The sequence below is a fragment of the Conger conger genome, chromosome 6 (genome assembly GCF_963514075.1).
Source record: "Conger conger chromosome 6, fConCon1.1, whole genome shotgun sequence".
Classification (NCBI taxonomy): Eukaryota; Metazoa; Chordata; class Actinopteri; order Anguilliformes; family Congridae; genus Conger; species Conger conger.
In genome coordinates, this window is record NC_083765.1 from 6,521,192 (window position 1) to 6,537,377 (window position 16,186).

The 16,186-nt window shown below is 43.4% G+C and overlaps 1 protein-coding gene across 1 annotated transcript in view; it reads right to left on the reverse strand.

Moving 5' to 3' along the window:
- Positions 1-16,186, reverse strand: part of LOC133131371 (RNA-binding protein with multiple splicing-like) — a 30,834-nt gene that overhangs the window by 7,968 nt on the left and 6,680 nt on the right. The window contains exons 2-6 of the mRNA XM_061246691.1: positions 12,322-12,399; positions 11,032-11,070; positions 7,994-8,056; positions 3,857-4,007; positions 152-279 (exon numbers count right to left, since the gene is read on the reverse strand). Coding sequence (XP_061102675.1) covers positions 152-279; positions 3,857-4,007; positions 7,994-8,056; positions 11,032-11,070; positions 12,322-12,399 — 459 coding nt within the window. The remainder of the gene's footprint in view (positions 1-151; positions 280-3,856; positions 4,008-7,993; positions 8,057-11,031; positions 11,071-12,321; positions 12,400-16,186) is intronic.

A 16,186-nucleotide genomic window follows, 5' to 3' on the forward strand; every position in this document is an offset into this window, starting at 1 on the left:
ACCCCCGGGGGGCCTGAGTGTGGTTAGCGAGTGTAGTTATGAGGGAGAGCAGACTGGTGTGAGACGGCTACAGATGATCGCTACGGCTGAGTAGATCAGAGCAGAGCAGGGGTGTTCGTTCTTGGGGGGCGGGGGGGGGGTGGCAGGTTACCTGAGCGTGCAGAGAGGAGGGGAACGTGAATGCGGGAGGGAGAGCAGGTGACAGTTCGGCAGGGTACAGGGGGTATGGGGCCCACACGTCGGGGGTACTGGGATACAGAGCTGGAACGGTGAGCTCGTCTGAAACAATAAAAACAGGGAGGGAGAGGGAGAGAGAGAGAGGGAGAGAGAGAGAGAGGGAGATCACCACTGCTGTGCAAATGAACCAGTAAATCATTTCAAGGAGGCATGTTTTGTTTCATAAATAAATAACTACAAATAAGGTCAGTGCGGTGTGGTCATTCAGGGTTTGGTGAGGGTGAGGACTGGCTCGCAGGATGAGAGAAAGGGCCAGAGAGAAAGCAATGGTAATCGAGCGCAACATAACGCCAAGGAAAGAAGAAGAAGAATAACAAACGTTCTGAGAACATCCAAGGCTGCACTCACTGATCCTCACAGGAAAGATGAATGTTTTTTTGCAGACGAGGCTTCATACCGAAATCTTTCACAGAGGAGTTATTACAGGGAGTAATCCCATGAAGCAGGATTACTGAGTTGCCAGGATAACTGCACCGAGTAAAACCCGGAAACCCTCTCAAATCTGGAACATGGCAAAAAAGAGCTGCTCCAGGTTTTACTCAGTGCAGGTATCCAGTAAATTCAGTAATCCTGCTTTCTGAGAGGTCTTTCAGGTCACACAACACGTGACACCGTTTAAACACGGGACTCTCAAACACACAACAAAGCTACTGCATTCGGTAACACATCAGCCAATTGGGAAACCTCCTATCATCTATCATTACATTCCATGCTGAGCGCAATTGTTCAAGACAAACGCTTGACTTGAAGTTCAGTCCCTGGGCATGTCAGAGATGGAGGTTCTCCTGACACTTGAAAAGAAAACTCTATCAGAAAATCAGAGCTGGTTTCCTGGAAACAGCTTTTAATTGTCATTACGTCACGCTCTCTGTGAATAGTTTCCTTCCGCGCTTCTGCAGAGGGGGGTCGACTTCCTGTCAGATTCCAGTTTAAAAAGGCACCAACAGGTTTTTAGGAAAACAAAGTGAAAGGTTGAACAAACAGACCTGCAAGGGACACGTTTCGTGTGTGTGCATGCACATAGGTGTGTGTGGGTGTGTGTGCATGCACATAGGTGTGTGTGGGTGTGCTCGTCATTCCCTGGGATTCCTTTTCAGAATACTTTTTTTTCTAAAAATGTAAAAGCAAATTGCTGCTCCCATGAAAATCACTTGTAAAAAGAACAACACGAGGCAAACGGCTGATCGTGTTTCAGAGAAGACGCCGGGGGAGCCTGGGTTTATCCAGAAAGACTGCACGACTGCACACGTCCTGAGAAGGGTCGTGTTCGTTCGTTCGTACGTCTGTGGCAGGTTCACAGCGTTTACTCAACACTTAGTATAATATTTATCCCAAAGGTAAACACAACGTAGGTCTGCACTGACACTGCATCCACAGGCTCATCCCCCCCTCTCCTCGATCCTGTAACAGATCAGTACATTTTCCAGCAGCTATAAATGACCCTTTTAACATAAAGATAGGGGCTCTTTGATTTTATGGGGTCTTTTGTATTTAGGGTCATTTATTTTCCAGTCAAAACTGGACTTCCATTAGCTTTCCATTCCAAAAATAAAATAAAAAAAGACCAGTGAATTGAAGAGAAAAACAGATGGAAGTAAAAATGGGATCCTGGAATCAAAAACGACAACCTTTTTCATTCCTATAAACATGCGACTGTTATGGCCGCACCCATCCCTGCATTACAACAACTAGGAATAGCATTAAATTGACTGAATATAGTCTTAAGATGCCACACAACATCACAAATAATATGCAATGTAACACACCACAACACATAACGCACAGCACATGACAAGCCAGAACAGGTATACAAAGATAAAACTACCACTATACTATTACTTGTACACACAACATCCTCCACCGTACACGCAGTAGCATTAGAGGACCCCTGAATTACGCTGTTAGCTCCTCTCCACTGCCTCTTCGACCCGTGTGACAGAACTTCGACGGCGGAAGGGACTTCATTTTTGAAAAGGCACATGCATATTTCAGCATCAAATATTTTTGTCATCTCTCGGGTAAAAAGGAGCCGATCTTAAAATAACTCCTAAAAGCAGTCCGTGTTCAGCCGAGTCTAGAAAAGATTCATACCATTAAAGGGCACTTTGGGACCTTTTCCAATGCATGTCTAGTGACATACCAAATGATATTAAGTTTTAACCACCATGGGGATCTTTAAATTCAGTTCAGGATTTATATAAAAATGTGGAAGTGAACCTAAAGCAATGGGGTGCACATCGATCTGTTAACATTACCGCACATTACATTCATTTAGATGCCCTTATCCTGAATCATCTTCCTATTCCCACCCCATCATCATTTTTCTGTAGTTACATTGGGGTGGTTATGCCATGTCTTCCTTTGAATGTTAGCGGTCTGAAGAAACATACAGTAAAGGTAAGAATACCTGTTATTTGTTAAAATGAGTGTCGATTATATCCCAGAACCACGATGGAGCAGAAGCAGAAATGCTTCATTTTGCTGGGTGCATTATTTCTCGCTGTCTGGCAGCTCCAGTAAGATGCCTTCCAAAGTCCAGAGGCAACACTGAATAATAGTATGCCAATCAGACACAAAATACATTTCAAATACGAATAACAAAAACTAGAGCTGTTTTTCTCAAACAACAAAAAGCAAACTTCAGCCATACAAATAAACATTGTGCATAAGTCTCAATGCTTTTCTGTATGTTTTGAAGTGAATTGTAGGGAACTTTCAGTCAGGGTGCACCTCAGGGCAACACACATTTTTAAGATCAGCCAATACTAAGTAGATATGTTGGGGAAAGATCTCAGATGATCAACTGCCACGGGATGAAGTGTTAAGATATTCAGGAAAATGGCTACATCAGGGATATTCAATACCGTGTACAAGGGAGAATTAGTTTTGGCTTCTACGGATCAGAGAGAATACAACAACAGTACTGTTAAAACATGTCCACAGCTGTCTTTATCTTTCTCAAAGAAACTGTAGGAAATTATCAACTCTTCAGTGTTGCGTTGTCTAAACTGTAAAGCCTATTCAACATATTCACAGTGAATTACAATTCCATGAGATACATTTGAAGGATAGCAATGCAACCCCTTACAAAAGTCTGAATGTATGACATAAGTGAGTGCGTAGCAATATCCCTCTCTGCTCGAAATGGCCAGAGGGACAGTCGTTAACAAAACGAGCGCTGTCAGGAAATCTTTGGAAGGGAGTCTCCGATTCCCACAGAGCTCTAGAATGACCATAAAATTGGAACTAATCTCATAGGCTTAGTCATTCTCTGATCTTTACCGTAATGAAAGCTATCGATGCGCTTCGTCATCACACAGACTTTGGAGCACACACACACACTCACACACACACACACTCACTCACACACTCACTCACACACACACACACACACACACACACACACACACACACACACACACACACACTCACACACTCACACACTCACACACTCACACACACACACACACATGCACAGGCATCATGTTTACCCGGGGCCGGGGGCCCATCTTTGTACCGTTTCCCTTGGTGACGTGAGCTTTCCTTTTGGCAGGGGCGTCCTCCCCCGTAAAGGGGGACCTCCAGGTGGGAGAAAGGGGGACGGCCGTGGCGTACTCACAGGGGTCCCTGCTGATGAACTGGGGCCCGGGGCTGGGCTGGGACAGCGGGGGGTTGGGCGTTCCCACCAGCTTGTTCTTCGCCATTTTGGTGTTGGCCTTGGCAAACTCCAGCCGCAGCGTCTGTGGGATCTCCGGGTCGAAACGGACACCCTGGAGAAACAGAGGAGGCGCGTTTCTCAGGACCGCGAGAAGAGAAAGGGCAGGCGCGGTTCGTCTCTCAGTCGCCACGCGTTTCCTTATTTCACTGTAGTCTGATGACAAGGATAGCACTCGCAAATCAAACCAAACCTTCCTTAGCGTGCGTGAAAACAAATTTCCTTATTTCCACTGCATACTAGGCAGCCTGTGTGAAAGCTGGAATACTTGGCTATTTATGAATACATATCTAGGGTGTCTCGGTGGCGCAGCCTGTAGCGCACTGACCGCATGCTCATTGCGAGCCGCGACGTCGGCGGTTCGAATCCGACCGGCCGACATTTGTCGCATGTCTTCCCCTCTCTCTCGCTCCCATTCTTCCTGTCTCTCTATACTATATACTGTCCAATAAAGCTGAAAAAAAAGAATACTTTTCTAAAAACAGCAGTGGCCCCTCGCCGTCAGAGGGATTGCATCTTTATTCTGCGCAACTGGGAATCAATGTGCCGAGATAAAGTAACGACTTTGCGACTTTGCGAAAATTAACCATACTTGGTAATGCAGCCCTGTGTTATCATCTGCTTCACATCTGCTGTTCCATCCAGACATTCTGCAGCTTCTCCTGGGCGATTCTTTCTGCTGTGTTTATGCCAGGGTTACTTTTGGAAAGCATTTCCAAAGTGCTCTCTTTGTAAATGTATGCATATACGTAGTGTACTGTTTGGCAAAAGTGCAATCCCTTGATCCCTGAATTTGCTCCTTTATCAAAACATATACAAAAAAAAGATTTTTTGCAATGAGAATAAAGTTTAGAAAATGGCAAAATGGAACAATATTTTCATGCAATGGGAATACTTTAAAAAAATGGCTTAATTTGTTGATATTTTGAATATACAGCAACAAGTCCACTTCATAATAGGAATTTGGTAATGTTTTAATGGCATGGCAAGGAGAAATATGGGGCTGAATTGTGAATGTCGTCCTAATGTTTGTTTGCTCTGAATTTGTTCTAAATTCCTGCTGTAGTCCTAATGTTACCTAATATCCATGCAGCATATTTTTTATGTTTTTGTTTCATCCTTCTGACAAATATCTCAGTTAAATATTGAGCATATTCTACTTTTCCCCCTCGGTGCCAAACGTGTCAGAGAGAAGATTGACACAATTTTGGGTGATGGAACTCTGATGGACCAATCAAAGGATGTGATGACACTTTCGGCAACGACACTGAATTTTACGAGTAGAGTGAGCTGCGCTCTGAACCTTTTACGAGAACAAGGCTGGAACACGTGACGTAGGAGGGAGTCCAATTAATCCCTGCCAAGCTGAAGACGTGTCACACACAGGACGGGCACCGCATGAGGGTATCAGGGAGCGCGAACAATGCGCTCTTCAGCCAGAAGAAAAGCAGACCAGACCTACTGAGCCCCGCCAAAAGCCAGCACAAACGTCTGCGGTGACTTGCCCTGAGCAAACGAATTGACCCTAATTACTTTGTCCATTTCCTAAAACCTGTAATGCGTGCATTTGTATAAGTGTGTGTGTGAAAGGCCTAAATGTTAATATGGCCTTTCCCAACCGGGCCACACCCCCAAGAATCTGTATTTACAACTCACTAATGCCCTAGATAACATAAACGTGTTCTCACAATGCCGTTGTAACAATGACAAAACATTCCAGTAACATTGAGAGAACATTTTGTGTCGGCCGAGATGTGCGCCGGAGAGCTGAATAACTCGTAGTCTGGGATCCAAAGACGGGGAGTTTTCCCAGCTCCCTTCAGATGGCCATCCACTGACCTCCTGGAGGGATAACACAATTGGACATGGATAACACAATCCAAAATGTCTGTCCTGAACGGATTAGAAATGATACAGTAGAGGTCCCTCCCAGCTGTCATTCACTGGCATGGGAACAGGAAGGGACCCTGAGGAGATCACACACACAGACAGGAACAATTTTAAATTCACAGAAAAAAAAAAAAAAGTGTTTCATTTTCAACAACTGTTGGTGCGACTGCAGGATAGGTGTCTCAGTATGCAAACAGTACAATATTTTTTTCCCCCCCCCACTCTAGTCCCAAGAGATTTCCGTTCAACAGCTATGTGCTATATATAGATATACGCAATCACTGGCCATTTTTATTTTTTTATTTTTTATTTTTTTTAGGTACAGCTATTGGATAGGACCCCTTTTTCATTCAGAACAGATTGAATTCTGCATGGATCCAATGAGGTGCTGGATACATTCCTTAAGAGATTTTCGGTCCGTGCCGACTCAATCGCATCACACAGTTAGGGCAGATTTTCTGGCCATACATTCACGCTGTGAACCTCCCGTTCTACCTCATCCCAACAGTGCCCTATTGGATTCAGATAAGCAGACCAGTGGTATTACTCATACACATTAATGAACAGCCAGCGGAGTTACATATACACGCTAATGAACAATCTGGCCAAATTACCAGCAGAAAGTGCGCCCACCTGAAAGATCATTAAATCGCTAAAAGGAAGTTAAAGATAAACCCCTCAAATTCCAAGCACCGCTTTTAAGCTGCTTGTGATGTGATAATGTCTGTTCCAAGCTTATACTGTCTATCTGTTCCTGTAACTCAATTAGCCAGACAGAACACAAAGCATGCCCCACGATTCTAAAGCCATTATATCCCTTTATCCTGAAGAATATATAATGATCCATTGGCCTCTGATTTTGATAGAAGCAAGATTAAAATGCAGTCCTAGATGAATTGCCTGTGGAGGGGTGTTGAATAACTGAATGCACTCAAACTGTGGAGACCAAGGGAACCCTAGAAGATGGTCATGTGATAATTATGGGCCGTTTGGTGCAGTGTGCGAGAGGCTTTATGACATCATAATGGTGTCCAGTGCCCATACCACTGGGCAACTAGACATTTCCCAGCATCCTTTGCCACAAGGAAGACAGCAATGTGAAAATGCTTTGGAGTTTCATTAATACTCAAATTATTTAGTTCTTTATGTCAACCCTTGTGAAAATGGAATATATTTGGAAAAAAGGTAAATATATATATATATATATATATATATATACACACACCCACACACTTCTCAATATTGAGAAGAATTGGCAAACACAATTATCATTTTCAGATAATAATACACTGCTGTGAAAAATATTATCATATACTTACATTTGTCCGCTCAGCTTACGTAAAATATAATTTTGAATAATTTCTCATCCAAAATGGAAACCCAATGTGCCTGTCAACAGTTCATAAATAACACATTATTGATTTCAATGTTGAATATTTACTTGTACATTCCAAACAGTTGCAGTGCCCTACCGGGACATTTAACCAGCAACCTTTGGGTTACAAAACCACACCAATCCTGTACCCTGGTTGAAACCAGACTTCCCCCTATTTAAGAGGCCAAAAGTGCAGGTGTAAGTGTAAGGTAATGGCTACCCACCATTTGTGCTACCCTGCCGAAGGCAGCTTTGTTGCCGAAACGTTGGCAGTTAAAGGACTGCACTGGAAGACCGTGCAACCTTTCTGTTTAAGTTTCCCCTTCAAGATTCCAGTGTCCGCGCCTCTAAACAAGCTGTGCATTTTCCTTTTTTTTTCTTGTGTTTACCACTCAAGGTGTAACCCGGCCGCGGGCGATGTCCACACATCAAATACGTGACTAGAATGTTCTTAACTGAACATTCTAATGCAGATGTGACAATCACTGCCGGTAATTGAAAGCAATTCTAGAACTGACTTTGAATTCTGAAAAGAAAATGAAATGATTAAAAAAAAAAAAGTATCTGTTCAAATCACATAAGAAAAAAATTAATTCCACCTTGCACCTTGTTTTTAAATATTATTTGACAGTTAATCAGCACATCCAGTTGGCAGTTATACCTTTTGTTTACAAATCTCCGGTATGCAGTGCAAGCGCTCCCCAGAGAGCGCTCTTAGTCCGCAGGGCCAGACAGGGCTGGTGCGTTTGGAACCGAGGAGCGGTGGGAGTACTTACGTTCAGGGCGTTCTTTGCTGCCTCCGCCTCAGATCGGCTGTCAAAACTGACAAATCCAACTGGCTAGGGCGACAGAGAGACAGAGACAAAAAAAAAACACATCAGCATATACTTTTGATGTCTGGTGCCGTGTGATGTCTGGTTTTACACTAAATTAAAGCAGCATTATGTTTCAGACTGCCTGCACTGTTCCTTCTCCCAAAGAGGGCAGTGTGCAAGAGAGATATACTTAGGATAGCCAGACACCAGCACCAAATAGACATGCGTTCAGCCTGGCAGCGTCACCCTACAGCCACTGCTGACCTGTCCGCACACAGGCGGAATGGAGGCAACACATTCTGAGGGATTCCAGAACACCTCAACAGAGACAAGATTCTGAGCCACAGACATGATCGCCGTGGAGACGACACTCCGTCTTCCATCCCCAGCCAGGCCACAGAGTTCCGGCACTGAGGAGTTCCAGAACTCCACCGCACGTTGGCGGGGACAGAATGTCGGAGTATATACAGCGTTATATCGTAGTAAAACAGAGTCTCTTTCTCTAAGCAGGTGAACCTTCTGAGAAACATGCTGGTGCAGTATACTGTAGAGGAGGTAGGAACCCTCTGAAGTGGGCATTTAACCCCACAAGGCCTGACGGAAACAAAATGGAGCCACAAACAGGATTACAGAGAGAATACAATGGAAAGATAATGGGGGTTTCAATAAATAACCCCATAAAATCGTTACCGTCACACTGAAGAGGAAAATGGTCAGGAAAAAAGAGCTGTGCCCAAAAAAGCAATGTGCCGGGCTCTTGGTGTAAAGTGATTCAGCAATTATCTAGTGTTTGCAATGTATAAAATGTCAAGTTAAATTGCGAGAGGTCATCCTGGATAATGCCAACAACTACGCAAACATGTGAAAATGGAATTAAATGTCATTCCACACAACAGCTATTCAAGAAATCTTTTTTTTGTTCCAAATAATGTGTACTGTAATGCATTATAGTAGGAGACACTACACTCCAATTTATCATGTTCCTATTACCATGCGGTTAATTCTAATCCCTTAAAAGAAGTCCAGCTTCTGCAAACACAGACGATGAAGATGTTTTTTTTTTTCCCCAGGAATTATGTCTTTGCCGGAGTGAATTTTGAGCAGCCCCTTCCGTTCAGCGACTCTCATTAGCCTCTGTGTGACCCCCTCCCTCTTCTGGCTGTGGGTTCGACTGCCAGCTTCCCTCTGACCAGCATTGTTAAATCAGTAAAATCTCACTTCCCTCCCAGAGACTACAGCAGCTGTGTCATAACATGGCTATAAGACTTTAAGAAGCTAGCCAGCTTTGGAGCAAACTACATGCACGTCAACGTGTGAGAAGCCAGCCTGGGTGGCCCACTGTGCCCTAGCTCATCTCCGATTTCTGTCACGACCGGCGTCGTTATGATAATCAGCACCACCTGCACAGAACAACAGTGCTACAAGTCTATAACCAAGACCGTTATTCCTACAAAAACCCTTTAAGCGGTGAAAATCAGACCTGAACATTCTAATGCTGACGTAACAATCACTGCCGGTGACTTGAATGCAGTGGGGTTCTAGAACCCTGAAAAAGCTTTGAAGTTCCGTTTTTTTTTTTTTTTTATGTGTGGAATGGTTGAGTCCACTTCGGGTGGACACTTTAGCCACATGGCTCTGTTTAACTGTGTAACTCTGTTACACTGTCTGTTACCACATACTGCAAGCGAGAAACATTCAAGCTACAATACGAACGGAAGGTATCTGTGCATGACAAGAATGTGTTCGGGGAATGGCTTCGAAAACTTTCTCTGGGTGCATACGACATGGTAAAACATCACCCACCCTGGCACCAGTCAACAGTGAAAGCAAGAAGCATCTGAGAAAAAGCTGAGGTGGAGAGTCCAGGGGTCATAAAGTAAAAGTCCTGCCATGTCTTAGCACATGTGTTTCTACCACCCATGAACTCCAGTGGATTTGAATAATAGTGTAATTACTAAATCTAAGAGAAATACTGTTTTTTTTACTACCTGGAAAAAACAAAACAACATTTCACACTTTTACCCTCTCTATGACACTCACCCTAATACACAAAAACTCAATAAAACGTCACCCTGTCGCACATTTTTTCCAGCTTCCTACGAGTCCCACCTGACTGTTTGCACCCTGTTTGATTGACAGGTCTGGGGTCTGAGGATCGTACAGCCCCCGACCCTCAGAACTGCTGACCCTCAGTGTGTTCTCCAGTGGGTTGGTAGCATTTTCTCCTGGATTAGTTAAGTATCATTTGTTTGTGCTGTTTCTAATTAAGGTTAGTTGTCATTATAGTGTTGTTCTGCTGTTTATTTGTTTGTTTGTTTGTAAAAAAAATAAAAAATAAAAATAAGAATAATAAATTTGCACTTAGGCGGCACGGATGGTGCAGTGGGTAGCACTGCCGCCTCACAGCAAGGAGGTCCTGGGTTCGAATCCCCGTCGGCCGGGGCCTCTCTGTGTGGAGTTTGCATGTTCTCACCGTGTTCGTGTGGGTTTCCTCCGGGTACTCCGGTTTCCTCCCAGTCCAAAGACATGCAGGTTAGGCTGATTGGACAGTCTAAATATCCCGTAGGTATGAGTGTGTGAGTGAATGGTGTGTGTGCCCTGCGATGAACTGGCGACCTGTCCAGGGTGTATTCCTGCCTTTTGCCCAATGTATGCTGGGATAGGCTCCAGCCCCCCTGATCAGGATAAGCGGGTTCAGATAATGGATGGATGGATGGAAATTTGCACTTATGAAGACTATATGTTTAGAACAGCACTTTGTGTGTATTTTACTAGTTATGGATGTGATGCTTTAACTTGTGGAAGAACCTATGCACTTGTAAATTGCTTTGGATTAAAAGCGTCTGCCAAATGACTAAAATAAAAAAATGTAAATGTAAATTCCGAGCACGGGTCACTCAAAAAATTGCAAAGAATGCGAAAGGAACCAAACAACTCCAGCAAAAAGAGCTTGAGGCGCACACAGCTAGTAACACGTTAACCATCCCACCTGGGTTTACCTGTTTGGAGGTGAGCTTGATGAGGGAGCCTTCATAACCCTGAGGAAGAAAAACACAACAGTGAGTTCAGAATGCTGCTTCCACCACTCAGCAGGCATGCCAAAGAAAACCTTTAACAATACAATGAGTAGCACAAGTGGTGAAAACAATACCTGGTTATACATACACTTACTGATGCAAATGAAGGCTTATTTTGGCAGAACATTACATGACATTAATGAAATTTGGCAGACGCTCTTATCCAGAGCGACATACAGTCGATTAGACTAAGCAGGAGACAATCCTCCCCTGGAGCAATGCAGGGTTAAGGGCCTTGCTCAAGGGCCCAACGGCTGTGCGGATCATATTGTGGCTACACCGGGGGATCGAAACACCAACCTTGCGGGTCCCAGTTGCGCATCTTAACCACTACGCTACAGGCCGCCCCCACATTGTGTTACAGCTTCAAACTTTCAGTGTGTTGAAGAGAAGGTTCACCGAACAGTTTGTGCTAAGTTTTGCAGAATGCCTTGACATGAACGGGGGTGGGATATGGACTCCCTATGCTAGGTTGGTAGTGGAGTTACATATTGCACCAAGTTAGTATGTAACTGACCGCAGTGTAAACAGCAAAGTGTGTTGCACATGATCAGCCACCACACCCACGCTGTTACTGGATGTTCTGTTCAGTGCCGCTTTGGGTGCAAAACCTCCCCGCGGTGTTTCGGAGCTCACGGAAACATCCCATTCCTTCCAGACAAGCGTAAACCAATCTGCTCATTTAATAAAAATCTGTTGTTTTAATTCTCTGCAATGATTGACTTCCCCCTGAGTGAAACGTTCAGTTCGGGAAGGAATTCAAGGTCAAAGGTCAGGACTCGCTGTTCTCGCTGCGCTAGACTATCCTCGTTTCCTCGTTCCGCGCCCTCGTCTCACGCACCTCATTTATAAAGACGAGGGAACAGAGAAAGGTGGAGGACCAGGAAATGAGAACACCCCAAAAAATGAGCTGGAGGAAATAGGCCTATGGGAGGAGCGTCACCCAGGCAATCAAACAGACGGCTTCTGAATAACAAGACCAAATTAAACTGCTGCCAGCGCTGGTCATGAACAAACACATCGGTTAGAGTTACTGAGGATGCAACACACAACAGAATTGACCAGAAGCTGAAATAATCATTTTGCTATTGAACAGCAGACGGTACTTTTCAGAAAATAAGTTTCTGGTGTGAATTCTGTATTTTTAATTTATTCCCAAGGTGTCAAAGGCAAGATAAAGGATTGATAAAATAAACAAAGTGCATAGTATACCTTAAATGGTCTGAATAAGAGGTATAGCTCTCTGGGTTTGATGTCCAGCGGTAATCCACTGACAAACAGTGTTCGGACCTAAAAGAAGAAGGATAAAATAAAACAATTAATGAAGCCATTTTCAAAAGCAGTACACAGATGACTGAGCGTATATTACATTACATTAACGGCATTTGGCAGACGCTCTTATCCACAGGGACTTACAGTTGATTAGACTAAGCAGGAGACAATCCTTAAAAGCCTTAAAAGCACACTGGGTGGAGTTTGCAGGCTAGGCTATCAACCATGATCTAGCATAGCCTTATTAGGTTTCACTGGTTTTGTTGGAGCCAAAAAGATTTTTGTTGCTATTTCATAAGACTTCCTATTGAGCTATAGTTACAAGTAATGCTAGACAAACTTTTATTTTGAAAGTTGGGCCTTCCCAACAGGAGAGCGAGACTAAGAGGAAGTGATTGTCAGTTGGACAGGGAGCCTGGAAACGTGTGGAGGCGACACAGTTTTTCAACCTCACTCACATACAAACAGATAGATAGCTGGATTCTCGCAAAGTATATTTTGTTTTTGGAACTTTGAACATATATACTGATAATACACAACATTTGGAGGAATACTTTCATTCATCGAATGGCCCAACGCTGCTTGGCTGTACCTAACCGAAGAGAATCAGCTAACAAGGAAGGTGCGTTGAAACAAACTCCACACATGCCGGGTTGGTGGTTAAATTTAACGTTTTTGAACCATCACAGGTTTTTTAGGAACATAACAAGTGAGGCCAGAGTCTGTAAAGCTCTGTGGAAGTGGAATGTGGAAAATGTGGAAGAAGCCACTCTCAAGCTAATGTATACAAAAGGTTCTGCTGGTTATCAAAAATACAACTAGCACTTTTATGAATTAATTTAGAAAAAGAGCACTGTCACGCTTGTTTCAGCTGAGCTTATTTGGATTGAATGCTTAAATTATGCGTGTGGGCATTTTTTTAAATCATCGTCCGTGTAGCCATTGGCTGAATATGGGGTTAAAACTTCTCAAAACAAAGATGTCCAGTGATTTGCAGCCGAAGCCAACCGAGAGGATTAATTGGAAGAAGTATCCACAACCTGCGTCAGGTGTGGATTTGTCAACGACCACTGTCGGCAGAAGACATCAGGAACAGCAACAGAGAGGCTACAATGCAAAATGCAAACCACTGGTTTGCCGCCCAAAAACAGGATGGCCAGGTTACAGTTTGCCAAGAAGCACTTAAACGAGCAACCACAATTCTGGAAAAAGGATAGATGAGACAAATATTAATTTATATCAGAGTGATGGGAGTATGGAGGAGAGAAGGAACTGCCCAACATCCAAATCATACCACCTCATCTGTGAAACACGGTGGTGGGGGTGTTATGACCTGGGCATGTATGGCTACCAAAGATACTGGCTCACTGAACGTTGGTTCAGATACTGAACCAACGGTTCAGCCTACAGCAAGACAATGATCCCAGACATACTGATAAAGCAAAGGGTTTTTTTCAAAGCTAAAAAAAAAAAGTCAATTCTTGAGAGGGTGGCCTATAGCGTAGTGGTTAGGGTACGTGACTGGGACCCGCAAGGTCGGCGGTTCGATCCCCGGTGTAGCCACAATAAGATCTGCACAGCCGTTTGGCCCTTAACCCTGCATTGCTCCAGGGGAGGATTGTCTCCTGCTTAGTCTAATCAACCGTACGTCACTTTGGATAAAAGCGTCAGCCAAATGACATGTAATGTAATGTAATGAGGGGCCCAGCCAATCACCCGATCTGAGCCCAATTAAGCATGCCTTTCATATGCTGAAGATAAAACTAAGCCCCTGAAAACAAACATGAGCTCAGGATGGCTGCAATACAGGCCTGGCAGAGCATCACCAGAGAAGACCGCCAGCAACTGGTGATGTCCATGAATCACAGACTTCAAACAGTCATTGCATGCAAAGGATATGCGAAAAAAATACTAAACATGACTACTTTCATTTACATAACATTGTTGTGGCCCAAACGTTATGGTGCCATGAAATGGGGGGGGGGGGGGGGGGGAGAGACTATGTATAAACACCGCTATAATTTCTACATGGTGAAACCAAATTGTATAAAAAAATACCCTTTAATAAAATCTGAGAATGTGCACTTTAACCACGTGCGATCAAGTGATTCCAAATCTAAAACTGTGGCAAAACAAGACATAATGGGTCTTTGTCCCAAACATCATGGAGGGCACTGTATGTTGTACAATGCATACGACTCTGGGACTGAATTATTCTCTGGGAACACATGAATGGTTTACTATATATGGTACTCCGAAACACAAGAGCTGGAAGCAAAGCAGCGAGTCTCTCGCTGAACAACTCCGCTGAACAACCACATCATGGTTACCAGGCAACAGTCAGCAAACTTTTGGTGCCCTGAGCCTGAACCGTCAGAACCTATTAAGGGCAATTTCCCCATGGTTTCCTCCAGTACGGCTGCGTACATTTCTAATCAGCAGTGTGATGCGATTGCCTATGAATGTAGGCCTCTACCCATCAATACACATTCTCACATGCAGTGCTGCAACACACAGCCAGCCTGTGTCCATTGCTGAATATCCAGTACTGTGCAAAAGCCTAGATGTTTGCCAAGGCACCCTAAAAAAATTTTTTTTTTTGTTTGTTTGTTTTCTGAATTTCTGTTGTAGTAGCAGTACAAGAGAACAAATTTGAGATTTCCAAACATTCATTTTCCAAAACATTAAAGGTTTTCAGATAAAAATGTGATTGAGGCTGTCTGGGATTACCTGGATAGCCAGAAGCAAGCCATACAACCAGTCTGCAGAAGAACTGAGTCAAGATCTCCCAATATGTTTGGTACAACCTACCAGAATTGATGCAGGTTTAAAGGGTGGTTAACACATTTTACTATTTCCTTTTTAACCGTTCACTGCTCTTTATAGTATTTTCCAATAACACTTTTACACAGTACTGTATACAAATGTAGTCAGTGTTGTTCCATTGATATCATAAATCAAAGCAGTCATTCCCAAAATATTTATTCCGTTTCCAGGCAGATTTATCAGGTGATATGTTTCAATTAGCAGCAAAATCATCTGGTGTAACAGATACACCATCTCAATAAACAAGTCAAATTTGAGAAAGCCTGTGGCAATGTTTGTTCATAACTGCAGTACCGTGTCGCTAAAATGGCAAAACTGCCGAAGAGAACATTTAATTTTTCATGCAAGCCTACTTGCGGTTATTCTAGATATCTGGATATCTTCATGATTAAGTCTCATTTAGTCCTGTTTCGATTATCTGCCATATACAGTAAAGCCATGAAAAAGGCTTTCCATTAGTCTCTTTTAGCTTTTAACCACTTAATTATCACCCCCTGTTCTTAACCTCCTGAACCCTGTAGCCACAAACATGGACATTACATTCTGGCTTCCCTGAGCTCTACACAAGAGCCATTCAATTAAAATGAAATACATTTTGAAAATATTTTTACTGCAACATATTCATATTCATAATACACCAGTATTATGCCAAAAACAAATGTCCTAGGTCTCAGGAAGCTAACACAAGCTTTGAAATAACAAAATAACCGTTTCAAGCTTGAACCATTTTGACTACAGGCACAATCCTAGTCTCTTCTGAAAAGGTAACCTTGGGGGTTTATTTTACAGAATTACTGTAAATCCACAAAAAACACACATGCATTGTCAGCCCTCCGGGACATGAGCCTGACACCCCTGGGCTCCAACGAAACGGAAAAATAACTTTTTAAAGAAAACGGCAGAAAATTCCCAGGAGCATTCCAGTCCAGTCCAGTCCAGTCCAGAGTTACCACAGGACACACAGGCAGTATGAATAACT